The sequence below is a fragment of the Drosophila obscura genome, unplaced genomic scaffold (assembly GCF_018151105.1).
Source record: "Drosophila obscura isolate BZ-5 IFL unplaced genomic scaffold, ASM1815110v1 contig_181, whole genome shotgun sequence".
NCBI lineage: Eukaryota > Metazoa > Arthropoda > Insecta > Diptera > Drosophilidae > Drosophila > Drosophila obscura.
In genome coordinates this window covers 2,329,833-2,347,595 of record NW_024542769.1, presented here as the reverse complement: position 1 = coordinate 2,347,595, position 17,763 = coordinate 2,329,833, and the positions used below count along the sequence as shown (strand labels likewise).

The 17,763-nt window shown below is 39.2% G+C and overlaps 2 protein-coding genes across 2 annotated transcripts; one reads left to right on the top strand and one right to left on the bottom strand.

Annotated features, from left to right (window-relative positions):
* Positions 1 to 14,150: 14,150 nt before the first annotated feature.
* Positions 14,151 to 15,280, top strand: LOC111073404 (transmembrane protease serine 9). The gene is made up of 4 exons (XM_022365703.2): positions 14,151 to 14,257; positions 14,354 to 14,692; positions 14,753 to 15,036; positions 15,098 to 15,280. Exons 1-4 carry the CDS (start codon positions 14,185 to 14,187, stop codon positions 15,251 to 15,253), a joined length of 852 nt encoding a protein of 283 aa, XP_022221395.2. The 5' UTR covers positions 14,151 to 14,184; the 3' UTR covers positions 15,254 to 15,280.
* Positions 15,281 to 16,268: 988 nt separating this feature from the next.
* Positions 16,269 to 17,701, bottom strand: LOC111073403 (dysbindin protein homolog). Its single transcript, XM_022365702.2, has 2 exons — positions 16,856 to 17,701; positions 16,269 to 16,798 (listed from the first exon to the last, which is right to left on the bottom strand). Exons 1-2 carry the CDS (start codon positions 17,607 to 17,609, stop codon positions 16,704 to 16,706), a joined length of 849 nt encoding a protein of 282 aa, XP_022221394.2. The 5' UTR covers positions 17,610 to 17,701; the 3' UTR covers positions 16,269 to 16,703.
* Positions 17,702 to 17,763: the final 62 nt, after the last annotated feature.

Genomic DNA, 17,763 nt, shown 5'->3' with positions numbered 1-17,763 from the left:
CCTCTGGAAAGCTCGAATGCCATGCACCAGTTCCCCCCCCTTTTAGCAACCACCCAACCGGTATGATGAAAACTCATTCATAAAACGCGAAATATGACGTCACCGGTGTTGTGGGTGTGTGGCATTACGGCATGAGTAATCTCCTTTTACTGCCTTATGGTAAATACTGACAATTTGTTGCTAGATGATGCAAGTCTCTAAGAAGCATCTTTTAAGCGAATAGTTCTCATTAATCTTATTTAGTAAGAACTATATGATAAAAAGTGTTCTTGGGTTTGATAAAGACATAGCACTGTGCGACATTTGAAGTATTGAAGTATTTGTCCTCAGCGTCCTTACCATGTTATGCGTCTTCGCATTTGTCGCAAAATCTTTCTTCTAGAAATAGAAAGATGGAAATTAAATTCTTACAATACTTCTTTTGTAATGACGCATTGGCCGCACATCAAATTGTTGCATTTTATGCAGTGCGAACTGCACCGATTGCAAGATGATACGCAGTTGCTGCATTCATAAGTTGCTGCACAAAAAATTGATATATCAGGACTAACTCTGTTATCATTATACAAACCTCACTTGAAAGCACTTGGCTGGAAGAACTAGGAGCCAAAGAAGCACCATTAGCAACACTGCAATCTATATATAATTTTATATCCGTACTAAAAAATAGTTAAGAGGTATATTAGATTTGTGGTAAAAGTGGATGTGTGCAACGCAGAGAAGGAAACGTTTTAGACCCCATAAAGTATATATCTTCTTGATCAGCATCAAAAGCCGAGTCGATAGAGCCATGTCTGTCTGTCCGTCTGTCCGTCTTGTTTGACGCCTGGATCACAGAGACTATAAGAGCTAGGGCAATCAAATTTGGTTTCCAGACTCATGTGATATCACACTGCTACAAGTGTATTTCAAAATTTCGCCCCGCCCCCACAAAGGACGAAAATCTGTGGCAGGCTCTGAAAACGCAGTATCGTAGAGAATGACCATACATATATACCAGATTGCCGAATCTAAATAAGATCGGATCATAATTATAGCCAGAATAAAGAAATTAATTTTCAGTTGCTTCCACCGAATATACATAGTAGATGTAGATAACAGATGTAGCAAAAAAATGTAAAATGTAAAATTTTTCTTTTTTCTTTTAAATTCTAAAATTCTAAAAAATCATAAGCTCAAAAATGTACATATATACTGACTGAGTACGGGTATAAGTAGAGTCGCGTCCCCAGAAGCGACTCACACGTTGCTTCTCGTTTTTTTGTGATTTAATCGCTTGTTGGCGTTAGTGGATGGAAAATAAATCTTATGATTTTGGGCAGCTATTTCCAAGTTTTTAATTATTTTATTTTATTTTTTATTTTTTTGATTCTTTTACGTCGACTCACGGACACGAAGTTTTTTGTTTGATGTGTGCAAGTCGGCAGACGGACACGAATTGTAATCTATATATATATATATAATTTTGGTTTGCTTGCCGAAACCAGCTGTTTTCATTCTGTCTAGACTTTATTGTCTTCAGCTCCACCTGCCGGGAATTTAATTTATGATGACATTAAAGTCCGCTATAGGCGCCCCATTCTCCAGTTTTTATTTGAAAACGTGCGCCCTCTGCCAACTAAGAAAATAACTACAATTTTTGTAGTGTTGCCAGACTGATCCCAACAGCGCGCGCTATTTTGAATTGCAAAGAGACTGAAAAAAGTTAAATTAACGGTTAATTTTAATTTTGCTTCTTAATTATGTTCTAATCGGACGTTCGCGACCGAAAACATAATTTTATTGTAATTGCTTCGCCTTGAATGCAATGAGGTGGCTAAAACTAAATGCGCCAAGTATGTTTGGTGTAACCAATTTAAATATAAAAAACTTTGGGCTTGCTATGAAGCAAACTTTTTATTTTGATTTTCAAAGTATCGTACTTTTGCGACCGTAAGTATTGTTTTTTAATTATACTTTTTATATTTTAACACGAAAATAAATATTTGCAGATGGCTAAAACAAGTAAAAAACGTACCCAATATAACAATAAAATTAACACCGATCCACAGAGGTTAAAAGAATTGCCGGAAAAACAACTGAGAGAATGAAAATGTTCAATTCTTGTTATAAATGCTATAACACAGATAAAATGGAGCAATATAATATTTTGTTTTTTAAGGAAATATCAAATTTAAAAAAAAACATGTAAAAATCGTACTTAATTAAATTTAAAAAAAACGAATGGAGATAATTTTTTATGTTAATATACTCTATTAATCATCTTTAAAATTAAATTTATTGCTTTCGAATATTCCCTTCCAATTCGCATTTTTGCATTTTTTTGCATTTTACTAGATTTAGCTAAAGTCGACTTATATTTTTCGTACGTTCGCGAGCGCATGTTTTTTGGAAATATTACGAAAACTAAAACTCGATGAACCCCATCATTTGCACTAAGCATAGAGCTAACAAAATGCTATCAAAACGTAAAAATTAAGGATGGAAAAATGTTTATTTTCGCTTAATATATGCAACAATTAACTAACAATTCAATGTCAATTAAACTGCCCCATTTACATACATAGATATGGTATGTACATAGGTATGCATGTACATATGTATGTCTGTTCCGATTCCATGTGCAAATCAAAGTTGACCGATGATATCTACATATGTAAATACCATCAGGGATACGTCAGGATCTAGAACTGCAATAGCTTTCCATCTACGAAAAATGGCATAGCTTCCAACTAGAGATACACGTTTATTCATGGACAGAATCAAGGACCGTAATAATAAAGATAAGCCTCCCTAATTTTATTATAATAATTGTTATTCAAAATCGAATCGTTTTGAATATCAGTGGAGGGGAGCATGCAATTTTCAGAATATCCATCAAGTAATTTAAAATCAATTAAAGGCTACTGATCTAGGTAATCAAATGGATTCCCAACTGGTAATTATCATCTGAAACGGGTTTTCCTACATGAAAATTTCGTTAAGAGACCGTATTAAATTTCATAAAGAGAAAACAAAACGGAAGCAAATTTCACAGAGAGAAAACAGAACGGAAGTTGGTTTCATTATTTTGATTTTCAACAAGATCTACTGCAGAGTCATCATCATGATGGCATCAGGCAGGCTGGGCAACAGGAACAGCGTAGCCGCAGCAGCCGTTAACACCCATTGCAGTTTTTTTTTTGTTCGTTGTATTAAATTTTTTTAAAGGAACTCCGCGTAAACCCCAAATCCCAACCCTATAACTAGTATCCTGACGCTGCAGTTGCGCGCCGGGCTGGCTGTCAGATGATGATGATGATTGCGATGATGATGCAGCAGGAGCAGCATTGTGTTCCCTTGACGATGTTGGGCAAGGATAACGAACCCAGAACTCTCCCGACTTTGGCTCTCTCTCAGTCTCGCTGCCCGTTTCAGTCCCATTCATTCAATCAGACGACCCGACCTCTCTCCTCACCATCTACATCTACCCTTTTCACGGCATTGAATTTCCCCCTTTATTTTTTGGCTGTTTGTTATGTTCGGCCCGATTTTTTTTGCAGCGGGTTGAATGATTTTTTTCGCGCAGCTGCTTCGGTGTTTTACGGTTTTCCGATCTCCGTTTTTTGCCTGTAAGTCGATCGCCACTTGATGGGAATCCACTCGAGAGCCGACTCGAAGCGGCGGTGTGTAGGTGTTGATTGGTTGCAGAGTGGAACTTTCATGCGGGCAGGACTGGAATTAGCTTTCTAAAATTACAGAGAGCATGGAAAGTTTAGTCACCAAAAGGGGGCTTGAGTTCGCTTCCACAGAACCCCTTCCCATCCCCTTTTTTCCAGAGGAACAAAGAGACAGAGGGATAGGGGAACTGTTCAAAAAACCGTAAGTAATTGCTGGGATATCCGTGCAAATATTTTCTATTTTTGCCCAAAAAACTCCCTTTTTTTGCCTAACCTCCCCTCCCCTACCCTTGTTTGTAATTAAAAAAGCAAAAAAAAAACTACATAAAGTGAAAGAAAGAAGAGAACAGTTCGGGTTTGGGTTCAATGTGCAAAAGGCTAGATGATGAGGAGCGTGATTGTTCAATGATCGGAAAAACGGAATCTGAACTTAATACACTCTCCTCGCATAGATAGAAAAATTGCTTGATTAGGTGTGTGTGTGTGTGAGAGATCGAGAGCGAGCGTCTGTATATGGAGCAGATGATAGATGTTGTTAGATTCTTGAGGACCCCATGCAAATTAGGGGTTGCTCTGCTCCCAATTCATTTATGCCTCCTTCCAAGTCTCAAATTAGTTGCGCATCTTGCGTTCATTTCGCTGCTTCTCCCTATCTTACGGTTACCTTTTTTTAGGTTGACAAAAGAAGGGACAAAATCCTCTAAAAAGAATCTTCGTTTTTTCGTTTTAACAAGGCGTTTTGCAGAGGGGAGGAATATCCGTTTTTTACCTGGCCCCTGACAGTTTTCCCATATTCCTTACAGTTCATTCACCTTCGAGAGCAAAGATCAGGCAACGATATGTTGCTGCATCATCGTTAAAGATTATTTGCGCTCTAGGGGATCATTGCAGAAATTTGTGAAATTATTATAAACACATTTGGTTGACACATAAACGGAAGATATTCCCTAGATATTGGTTTGAGGTATGCTGGGATAAACGGATATGCTTAAGAGAAGTGAGATCTTTGAATTATGTGTCTAGTTTGTTATTTTAAATGTTAATTAAATATTTGAGCTAAAAAAATATCTAAAACATGATAAAAAATGTGAAAATTGATTAAATAAATTAATTTTGAGGGAGACTTCAGAAAGTAATACCATTGATTTATTTCTGAATATATTATATGTTAAACAAAAGAACGTGGAAGTTAATAAACAATTTATTTTACTTTAAAAGATCGTCATGAAAATATTGAAGAAAGTATCATTTGAATTGGCAAACAACTTTCATTTCCGAGATACATATATCCCATCATAATTAAACACATTCTCGAATGTGTTGTGCTTAAGGATGTATCATATTTCACATATATTATCTATATAATTTGTACTTCCAAATCTTTCGTCGCTAAATAATTTCCTTTTTATTCCATATGCTCAATGAAATGTTATACAAATTATTTCAATAAACAAATGCAAATGAGTGAGGAGGCCGAAAAAAATGTATAGCTGACAGACAGCCATTGGAATAAACAGAAAGAGAATCCAGACCATAAAGCCGCCAAATGTCCTTTCAAAAGGAAAACAGCGGGAAGGGAAGGGCAAGCCAACGGCAAGGAATCAAGGGAACATACAAAAAAGCGCGCCAAATGAAGATTTCTAAAAAAATACGAGAAACAAACGACGAAGAGAGATGGAACGATGGCCATAAAAAGAGAAGGACAGAGAGAGAGAGTGAGAGTGGTGCGGATCAGAAATCAGAGTTCTGGGATGTCTGGGATTATTGTGCTAGGACAACCTCATGATGACGCAAACGGAGATCATGATGAGGATTTGGATGATTGCAGGCACACACACACAGGCAAACAGAGTCTACCACACAATAGGCAGAGGGCCAGGGCAACCCGTTTTTTAAGGGTTCCCAACTGCCATCCAAGGGGATGATGTTGCTGCCTTTCCTTCGTCCTCCCGGCAACATCAGCAAATTACGTTTCACCCCTTTGTAAAACTCTAAAAAAAAGAGGCGAGAGCGATCGCTCCGAACTTTTTTCGCAGCAGCCGCTATGAAATTAAAAAATTCTTTTCGACGCATTCGGTTGGGGAATTAGTCGTGGAAAGTGCGTGGCTGGATAAGCAACTGCTCCGGTATCCGGAAAGCTAAGAAAAATGTCTTTAGAATATAATTGTTGTGACCCAAGAAAATCGCAAGTTCAAAAAGTGCGCGGAAAATTCAAATAAAAATCTATATGCTGCATCAAATTTATAAAGCACGTGTTTCAGGAAAAATATTTTTTGGATTTTGCGCATTTGAAATTTTAAAGTGTAAAAAACTGCCAAAGAGAGAGAAATGGGACAGGAGAGAGAGAGAGAGAGAGGCGAAAGCGAACCCAAAGCAGACACCGCGTGGAGAGCAAAAAAAAGTGCAAAACGCCGACAGAATAATAGAAAAGCAAAGCAGACCAATTTATGAAAATATAAAACGCCTTTCTGTTTCTGTTTTATTTGTTTAACAAACACGTTCAAAAGTTTCACAAAAAATCAAAATTATACAAAGAAAATTCAAAAAGTTTACCAAAAATTATGAACAAAACAAAATTTCATTCATACAATAATTGGCGACATTTTGGTAAGGTTTTTTTGCGGAAGAATCAAAATTGGCCCAAATCAAATCGAAACTATTGAAATAATTATGTTTTTGAGACTGTTTAAGCCAATCCAGAGCCTGATGTCCTTTTCATCATGTCATTTGTTTAAATTTAAAGGTTTTGAGGCATATGTGTGAGTGCATGAGAGCTTGAGACATGTGTATGTGTGTGTATTGGCGGCAGAGACTTTTTCAAAGATGGCCGCTAACAGTGAGAGCGCCAGAGGCGCTGTGGGTCACTGAGTAGCAGAAGGGGGTGGAAACGGCTGTTGCTCTTTTATGGCAAAATAAAACTTTGTAAATGAAAATATTGCATAAGTCCTTGAAATTATAGCTTTGAGATGTTTTTAAAAGATATGGCAGAAGCTCACGTTCTTTCCACAATCAATCTTGACAAATTTTAATCGAAATGGAACTATTCAAGATAAACTGGCAAAACTAGCTCCAGCGTTTTCAGAAATATTAAATATAGATTGAAGACTTTCTACCTTTAGATATTCTTTGATGCATAATCAAAATACAGATCATATGTCCACATACAATATCTACAATCCGAATCTTTTATGGGAGGCTCAATCCTGAGAAATGGACTACACAACAATTGTACCTTATGATGTTCTGTAATACTTACATACATATGTACGATTATCTTTCAAACAAAAATTATAGTTTAATTAGTTTATGCCATTTAGAGCTTCTATCAAGTAAATTTTCCGACAAGTATTTGATTGGAAAACAAGGAAATTTACAGCCAACGATAAAGGCCCATTGACAATCATATTTTTCGTTTAGTTAATATTACAAAATATGTAAATGCATGAATGTTGTATATGCATGTATAAGGTTCTCAGTGTGCAGTATACACAAAAACCATTGCGTCGGATTGCTTTTTATATAGGACCTAAATTAAAGAACTTTTATGCCATTCCAAATATATTGATTATAATTATTAATTATTATTATGAGCACAAAAAAGAAGATTTATTAACGACGAATCCCCCCTTCTTAAATCCATATTAAATAATACAAAGATTTAACGAATTTCTGCTGAAGTTTGACTGTCGAAAATATTAGCTTTACCGTATATCCATTTACATATGTATGTACATATGTACATATATCATTGAAATTAGCTGAAAAGACTATATGAAATATTTGTCCAATTTTACAGACGCCATTTTAGAGGCTCATGCCAGAACAAAAAACCAAACTAGAACCACCCCTCGCGAGGGCAAGTAGATCGCTGGCAAAGGCCGGACAGCCTGTCTGTCTGACTCACTGATTGACCATGCCACGCCACATACTATACTTTATATGGCGAGAGCAACCCCTAAGAAGATACGTACCACCACCACCACCACCATCGCAGCCGGAGCAGAACCAGAACCAGAACGTGGAGTGAAGTGGAATGGTCAAGCGGAATAATTTTGATGGGAAACAACAATAACAATAGCGTGGTGGTTGGCAGGGGGTTGAGGGTGAGAGCGAGTATGAGTGTGAGAGTGTGGAGAGACCTTGTGCTGGTCAGTGAGGGCAAATCGACCAATGGCCAAGTGTTATGTCCACAAAATGGCAAAGTTGAAGGAAAGAGACAATTATCATACCATAAGTACCTTAAGTGCAAAAAAATGCTGCGAAAAACTATTAAAAAATTCGAAGAGGCCTTCCGACTATAAATATGGATTCTACTCTGAGGGGATTTGGACAGGTTATGTAAGGTTCCTGCATAGACCGGCACATGAAAAAAGAAAAGATGTTGGTATCAAATAAGAAAAAAAACCAGCATCAAAGGGCCAGGCCTTTGGATACATTTTAAGGTTAAAGGTTTCTAAGCTATGGGTCTTTAACAAGAACAACCCAGGATGGATACTAAAAACCCGGAGAGAGAGACCACATTAACAGTTAAATTATTTTCCAATTACAAATCTCTGCCTTCGCTGCACACTCAGCACAAAGGCACTGAAATATTGCAAAAATCGAATCGAACATTTATCATTCCTCCATTCCCTTGGGTTTGGTTTGGATCAATCTTTAAATAGAAGTAACATTTTACGACACTTTTCAGCAATTAAAACCGAATTCCTCATCCTCAGTCCCACTCCAAAACCCGTCCATACACCTGAACTTTCGACACGAAGTGCTGTCCAACATCCCCAGTCCACCAAGCCAATCTCTGATTTCCTCACACCAGTGGAACCGATCAAATGAAAAGCATGGAAATGCATTTTCCATGTTAGCTGCTATTCAAATTGCTTAATTGTGTATTAAATATGCAGAAAAGTAGGCAAAAAGAGCGGCAAATATGCGGCCAGAGAGGGATTTTGTGGCTGGTGGGGATAGGAGGGTTGGATAAGGAAGAAAAGTCCATGCCTTGACCAAATTGCTGCGGCAAGTGTGGAAATATTTTGTATCAACAGACATTATCCCGCTTGACAGTTTTTACTGTCATCCACCTGCAACCCCAGCCCAGACCAGCCCAGCCCCGACCCGCCCGATCTGGTCTATGAAAGTGACAACTGACTTGCCACACACTCCCGCCGAATCCTCCCTTACATCACTATATCCCTTTTACGTAACAATCCGAAAAGGTTGAAAGTCGAAGTAGGCAGGCGAAAAGCCACAGCAAGTGTGTAGGCCCCATCCGAATTCGGATGGATTTTCCTCTTATTTTTTTTTTACTTTTTGGTTGGCTTAATTGACGAGTACTCTGTGGGAAGTGTCAGGCATTGTGGAGAGTCAAGGAATATCCTTAATAGAATTTCCATTTATGTCCATTAGTCCTGGGTAATGCATTCCCTTTAAATATGGAAAATATGGACGCCAGCACAAATCATCAACAATGACAGCTGATGGATGCCAATGAATTAAATTAATGCGGATATAATTAAAATGCAACCGAATCAAAAAGTGGCTTTCAAATTTAATAAGATGCCAAAAACTGTCATCAGAATACGATGTGATTTCTTAAAGTATACAATTATGTTTAGTTATGTATTAAATTATGTAACGATAGTCGTCCTTCGTACATTTCTCGAACATTAAAAACCCTTTATTTGAGATTTCATTGATGGATTTCCCTAATGCATTTTCCGATAAAACCAGAATGCATTTCATATTCTATGCTTACGATTTATATTTGAGATTAAAAATATAAAGGACAAGCATCGTTGACCCCCGAACTATGTAAATTCTCAAATCGTATGCCAAAATCAATACAAAATAATAAAAATCATGGATTTCTTAAATATCCTATCAATCGCTCAATGAGAAAGCTTTTTCAAATATTCTTTAAACCAACAAAAGTAATTCCTCTTAACTTTCGATTCTCACAGCAATCTAATTAGAACCCATCATTAAACTTAAGCCAAAACTTAACAAAACGAAAAGGTAAACAAGAGTCTTTTTTCCTGCAAATCAATTAGAAAATTCCCCCAAAAGTTGCACGTTAAATGTTATGTTGTAACGCGGAACCGGAGATCCATCCAAGCATCCTTCCCCACACGACACGTAACCAGAACAGAACCCGATAGAGGCCCACCACTTCCTGGCTTGGCATTACAAATGGCTGAGACTTGGCTGGCTGTCAGTTTGGGTTCAGTTCGTGTTTTGTTCTGCTGTGACTTTTAACCTAATGAATAATAAATTGGGCCAATTGTCACGCAAAAACAATGCCGCGAAATGGATGGATAAGGGTTTTCTTATGCCCAGAGACGATGTGATGTCAGGTCTGTGAAGTTGCTTTTCCAAATTGTAGACACATTCTCCATGCCTTCGCTCACTCTTCGAGCTGTGTGCTGTTTTGTGTTTGTTTCTTTCGTTGGAAGTGTCGCCTTCAATAGATTTTGGCATTTGTTACAAAACTTGCAATCACCTGGGGAAATCGTGGCAGGCAGGCAGGCAGGCAGGCAAGGCATCTTGCAACGATTAGCACTTGCCCCCCCACTTGCCTCGGGCTCAGTGCTCGTGAGCTCCCTCTTTTTGGTGGGCGCCCACTTGCATTCGTTCTGCCATATCCACGAGTCAGAAAGTAATTAGCATATTGAAATGTAGCGAAGGCCTCCTCCTGTACAGCCTCATCAATAATGCACCAGGAAAACTTGATGCATTTCTGTTACGGTTGCTGTTGCAGCTATTTCTGCATTTCCACTTCTTTGCAACAGCAACATGCTTCCCTTCCCGTATCGCTCTAAATATTTAATTGGAAAAATCCTGAGGCCGCGAAAGGGGTTGCATGGACCTCTGTTCGATTCTCCTCGTACTATGGATGGCCTCCTCCTAAAAGCGTGTCAACAGCTTGTCAATCACAATTTGCCAAATAAAATGTAAGTGTCAGCCTATGTAAATTTAGTTTGCAAATGTGTTGATTGTGTTTTAGTTGCGGTTGTTCAAGAGTAATTGACGTGCGGTGGTATAAGGGTTTCGGCATCCGCATTATCCTCTTAGGAGTACCCATCTTTCACTTACAACTCTTGAATATTTTGCTTAAGTAAATAATAGACGTCACTTCACACTATTTCCCCGCTATAAGCCGTGCTTCATATTCGTACAGACTTGCCTGATATTCCAATTTCTATATCCATATCCATAACAAAATAGAAAAATATGCATTGTTTATATATTTTGTGGGTAAAGTGGTCGATTCCACTTACCATAGCCCGAAAATATTCAGAAACTCCCCTTTTAATTTTCAACAAATAAAATATATTTCGGATCAATTCTAAAGCATTCATCTAAAGAGATAATTCTAACTATGAAGGCTACTTATCCTTTAGTTGTATTTGCATTTGATACTATTTCTAATAAGTAATTGAAGTCAGTCCCACCAACTAATGTGTGTCTTTGATTTCGAAAGTATTCATTATAAGTCCAGCGCAGATAGATATTAATAGAATACAACCGACTTCTCCCTCCACATCGCATGTGTATAGTATGTGCAGACATATCTCGGTCAAAGCCTATTTGCATTTACACTTAATAAAAACCATTTAAACAATTAAGAACTTATGCGAATATCCTCAAATAAATTTAACTCAAATTTAGGGGCGTTACAACTGTAAAACGGGAAAAGGACCTAAAAATAAAATGTCAACTCTTGACATAATTTACGCCTGCGCCGTGGAGGAAAGTATTTCCTGTGCCCGACATCACTAAATGCCGGAACGCTCATTGGTCGCCTGATGCAAAAATGCCGAACAGATGTCGGTGCCGAGGCCGCGTCGCTTGCAGTAACAAGTATACGCCGTATAGGCGCAGGATAAAGGCCGCCGACGACGAGGGATGCTATGCTGCTTCCGTGTGTGGCTTTCGTTAGCTTCGGGCCAGTACTTCGTTGCAGCCAGAACTTTGGTTCGTGCGGCGTGGCAATGTTGGCCAGGATCAGAAGGATACAACGTGACAGCAGGTACAACGGTGTTGCAGTTCCAGTGCGGCTCTCACACCGTGCAGACGTGTTTGTCTGCCACAAAATAACATCCCAAATTGTGCATTTAAGCTGTGAATATAACTCTGTGTGAATTGTAGTGTGGACTCCTGAACGGACACTTATCTATTTTTGATTGTTGCTCAGAAAGCCCTTAAAATTAACCAGTTGGCTTTCGAGCAATAATTAAAGCCAAATAAGCGATCCCAGCAACATTTTTAGTGTGAAATAACTCAATGGTAAGATCAAATTTGTTTTTACTTAAACTACTTAAACTCTTCAAATCTGCTCGCAAGATAATAAATATTATAAGTCCAGTTTCAAGTCCCTCCTAGAATTAAGTCGAAAACATTAGTCCCAGCTTTATACATACTAGGTAACTTCTATGAACCGTTTCGTTTCCTTAAATCTCATGCAATCTCGTGGGTTCATTGTTCCCCCAACAATATCCCATTGCTGTAGCCCGCCCGCATTAACGACATCCAAAGACTTCCCTCTTGCAATTAGTCATCCAAACAAACGTCGTTGAACTTTGGAAAAATAGGAGAGAAAAACAACAAAAGTAAACTGAAAACAATTGACAAACAAATGCTCTCCGCAACAAAAAGTACAAATCGAAGCGAAACGAAACGAAACGAAACGCCGCGACCTTCACATTGAATGCGCCCAAGTTTTGCCTGAAGCGGGTGTCAGTGCACCTGAAACTCGTTTCTGTGGAGCCCCCAGTTTGGGGTTTGTTATTATTGTTTACGAGTGTATTTGGTATCGTATCGCCTGTCAACAGCAGACAATGGCCAGTGCTATACGTTTTTATGGCCAATTTGTTTTGTGAATTAGCATTTAGTGTGAAACTACAGAATTGCTCGTACAAGCAGTCGCGATCAATGAACTTGGATGGGATGGGACTGAAACATACTGAATATATATGTATATCTGGCTTCGGGCCAAAGAACCAAAGTCAAGAAACCAATCCAATTAATATTCAAGCGTATTGGAGTGGTCTACTGAACTGATTTGCGATTCTCGATTATGAATTATTTATGGTCGGTCCAGTCCACTGGATTTGTCATTCTCTTGTACCTCAACATTCAGTTTCAATTCCTGCTTCTCGCTTTCAATTCCTTATTGCTGTCACTCCATAATTATTGTATGTGTGTGTAACTGATTGTGTCTAATTAAGCGCTGCACTTCCACCGGCATCAATGTATTTATAAATAGAGGTGCTTGTAGATAGATGGGATGGCCTCCTCATGTCGCCAATTGCATTGGGACTGCAAGCCACGTTTGCTTTAGTTTTAAGGGCAATGTTAATGCCAAAGCTTTAAACATTACATTGATTGTACCGACATTGAATTTCAATTATTATTCGGTCTCATTATTATTCATACACAGCGCAGACGACGCGTCGTCTTCATTTGCATTCTGCCGATGATTAGACCAAGTCCAATTGTTGATGGAAATATGACGTTAAAGGCTATTTACAATGTGGGAACTTAATTATGTCCAATGCCTGCAATGTCAAAGCTATTACGGATCCAGAATTTAAAGGTTTGTGGAGCACCTTACTTACAAGTTCCTCTATAGAGGCAATTTTCATATCTGTACTTACATGTTTTAAGGTATTCAAAGGTAAGCGACTTTTGATTCGACATGTATAGAATGATATAATCTCATATCATAATATTTGCATTACTATGACAAACAATAACACATTAAAAATAAATGTCATAAGTCTGATATTATGCATAATAAAGAGTATGTAAAATGTACTTACTTAATTCTTATTAACAATCATTCAATGATTATGTACTTCTTGAAATACCAGCAAAATAAATCATTCCACAATCGTCTCAATATCACTTTTAGTACGTGTTATTAATTACGTAAATATGGTACGAAAATAAGGATAATGGGGCAATAAACTCTGATGCAACAATTTAGCATAAATATTGTCGCACCCATTGTTGTACGCCCATTCAATGTCATGAACTTCATTGGGTCGTAAAACGCAAAACATACAAAACTTTGTTTTCAGCTTTTGTTGACGTTTCAGTTTCGGTTTCGCTTTCGTTCTTTTTTTTTGGCAGCTCCTTAATTGAAATGCCAAAACGTGTGCACATGACACCCACGCACCCAGTGCACCCGCCAAAATAAAGCTCAAAGCTTAAGGCAACAGGTGCTCTGCTCCACAGACTTCCGTTTGGTTTTTTATCACAACGAGAGAGACAGACAGAGCAGAGGGAGAGCGAGGCAAGGCGAGGAGGCGAGCGAAGCAAAGCTCTCCAGCTAATCCGCATAGAACCGCGGCAGAAAACAATCAAGTCGGTGGAACAGAGACGACGCCTAGACACCTATATATAAATTAATTGGCGCACAGAATTTCAGTGACAGTTCGTTGAATAGTTTCGTTCCGCAACAGCAGCGCAGCCGCTTTAACGGGGTTTTCGGTCCTTAGAACAGAACTCTAATTTTACTAATATCATGAAAATGTTTCAACTGTTATCCATATGCGTGTTGGCGTTAACTCTGAGCTGTGCACAGGCGCAAATTGCTTGTGAGTCAATCAAAATCAAAATGAAAATCCAGTGATGAAAATGTACCTCTGAAGAATCCCATTCCTGATTAACGAATATTCTCAAAATCCTCATAGTCACCAGCCAGCCCTGTACAGTGCGAAATCCAAAGATTGTTGGCGGCAGTGAGGCGGAACGCAACGAAATGCCATTTATGGTTAGTCTGATGCGTCGGGGTGGACACTTCTGCGGCGGCACAATCATATCCGAGCGGTGGATCCTTACGGCCGGCCACTGCATCTGCAATGGGCTGCAAAAGTTCATGAAACCGTCACAAATTCAGGGCGTTGTGGGTCTGCACAGCATCAGGGAGTATCTCAATGGAATTGGCAATGGCCCGGATGCACTGAGAGTGGACTTCAAGAACATTGTGCCTCATCCGCAATACGACTGCAACAATGTTCAGCATGATATTGGTAGATATTCAAATATATATTTGCCTTCTGGAACAGTTGTATGGCATTCTTTCGATATAGCCCTGCTGGAACTTGTCCGGCCCATCAGCTTTACATTGCATGTGCAACCGAGCTGTGTTGGCTCGGACAGCTTGGAGCAGGAGTACGGCACCGTCTCCGGCTGGGGTTGGACCCATGAAAATCAAGCGGAGGGCGATCGTGCGGATGTCCTGCGCAAGGCCACTGTCAAAATATGGAATAACGAAGCTTGTGAGCGTTCCTATCGCGCCCTCGGCAAGAGCAACAGCATTGGGGAGACACAACTGTGCGCCGGCTATGAGAACGGTCAAATTGATTCGTGTTGGGTGAGTATGATTCAGGCTGATAGAGCACAAATGTTATGTATGTTACCACTTACCATCGCAGGCTGATTCCGGCGGCCCTTTGATGTCCAAGGAGCACCACCTCGTTGGTGTGGTTTCAACGGGCATCGGCTGTGCTCGCCCCGGCCTCCCAGGCATCTACACGCGAGTCAGTAAATATGTGCCATGGATGCAGAATGTGATAGCAGACAGGAAATAGTAGGTTGTAATAGCAGAAGAGTAATACAATGGCTGTGATTCAAGTGTGATATTAGTTTTACAATGTGATATGATATTGTTAATAAATTAAACAATTACAAAAATTATTATTATTCATATATAATGCTACCATATATTTGAAACAAGACGCAAATTTGACGGAGATATAGCAACAGAGGCCTTAAGCTCGCCAGAGTTATTAAGTATTGTTTATAATTATAATGGTTTTATTATTAATGTTTTTTGCTTCGATTTAATGAATGATTTGGGAGTTCTCTAGGTGTTAAAGCATAAGTGGGGCTATAAATTGATTGGGATATGAGTTTAATGAAGAGCTTAATTAATAATAGATGATTTTTTCTGGAGATCAGTTGGTTTTTCATTGAGGTTTAATTGTTGTGGATAAAGTGTTTGAAGAAAGTTTGGCAGTCAATTTGGCTGTGGTGTCAGCAGTTTCAGATGGTTGTTAAGACTGGTGAGGGCGGTAGTTCACATAATACATTTAATAGTTAAAATATTCAACTTAAAATTAGGACTTCGTGTGTGTGTGTTTAACTGTTGAGCTCTTGTACAATCCATCAGGGGATTTAAAAAGATATAGAAATGGCATCGTACGCGTGCTGAAGAGAAACCCGCAATTATTAGAGGAATAGATTCATTATAACATCATATATTTATATTCATTACTTGATTAACATTACAATTAAAACTAACAAATACAAATATGGACACAACCGTTAAGGAGCTATGTTGTTGCATTGGTGCGGTCACTGAGATGCAATCAATTGTGGAGAACTTACTCTGATTGGTTGGGTTGGGTTCTTCCAATGAAGTGGATTCGAAGTTAAAAGGAAGTTGGGTGTGGCTTGGCAAATAATTGGCAGAATGATTGAAAATAAAAACAACATTTCAAAGCAGCTTGTTTACGATGTTGACCGTATGTGTATCGATAGGCGATTTTGTCGGTATCGGTTCTGTTGGTAATATCGATATTGGATAAAAAAAATATAGTTTTTAATGTTTTACAACTATACCCTCAACTATATTTATTACGGTTCGTTGTTGTTGTTGTTAGTAGGTATAAAAGCGCAAAGGGTTTGTAAAGCTCAAAAACAGTGAAATATGCCGTAAAAAATAATCGAACGAAATAATTCTAATTACTCAATAACCTGCGCCTGTCAGTCTAAGCGCCGACTCTGCGTCCATTCCGATACAGGAAATAATATTTCTAGAAATTACAATTTATTTATACTAATAACAAGTAAATGTTTGCTATATAAATTTTAAAAACAGCTTTGAATTAAATCGTATGCTCTCAGAATATCCGTAAGATATTGGCGTTGCCATATCGAGCCTAAAGACAGGCAGGTTTAAATATGTATAAAAACGAAATAAACTGCATATTGCACATGTAAAGGCACAATCGGATTGTTCTAGGTGAAGCAAGCGTCTCATCCGTTGAGAAACTGCTCCAAGGCATCCACTTCGTTGGCCTCTAAAACCACTTCCTCCAGGGCCAACTTGTTGCTCGTAGTGGCTTGGATTTCTGCAAAGACATTAAGGGTTTAAAGCATCTATTCATAGTCGGCCTGTCTTCACATACTTGTCAGCTGGCCGTGCTGTTTATACTCATCCATGTCACAACGAAATGCATCGTCAAAGACCGCCTGGCGCTCGCGTTGAAGCTTTCTCAACTGCTGTTCATGATCTTGGATCTTCGCCTGATGTTGGGAAGCAATGTGCTGCCTGTACTTCTCCAGTTCATTGAGCTTCTGTTGCTTGTGTCGCGACAGTTCGAACTGCTTCTCCAGCATGAATTCCTGCAGATCGCAATTCTCGCAAAGATCCTCTAGCTTTTCCAGTTCTATTTCCAGATGCTTTCCCATATCCTCCAGTGCGTGAAGAGTTTCTATACTCGCCTGGAGCTTTGATATCAGCGCGGGTATCCCAGCCAGGCTTACGCTGAGGTCGCTTATGGTCCTCCGCTGCTGCTCCGCCCTCTGCTGCACGGAATTAATCTGGTTGGCAACGGCGGTCGCGCGTTCTCCATTCTCCTCATTGGTCACATGAATTTGCTGCCAGTCGTCTTCGTACTTGGCCAAGAGACTGCAGCCCGCCGCCACATTGAGATGCGATGGCACACCATCCGCCAAGTGGAAGGTTGCACCTAGGGTGGACAGCGAGCTACTTCGACTCGAGGCCAGACTTTCGTTCAGTCCCAGGGGCGAGGTGGGTGTTGTGGCGGCGCTCGACTGGCCAGAACTGACACGTTGGCGATATTGCTGCTGCAGGCTCTCCGAGATCACAATGCCCTCCTGTATGGCACTGCTCAGCTTTTTCTTCAGGCTTCCAAACATGGCTAAAGCATTTATCGTTCTTATTTATCTATTTAAATGCACAGCACAAGTTTTTAATTCACACCCGCAGTGCTGCTTGAAAATGTAAATAAAAGAACAGCTGATTGAGAGATGTATACCCTACCAACATACACGGCACTCTGCTTATGCCAGG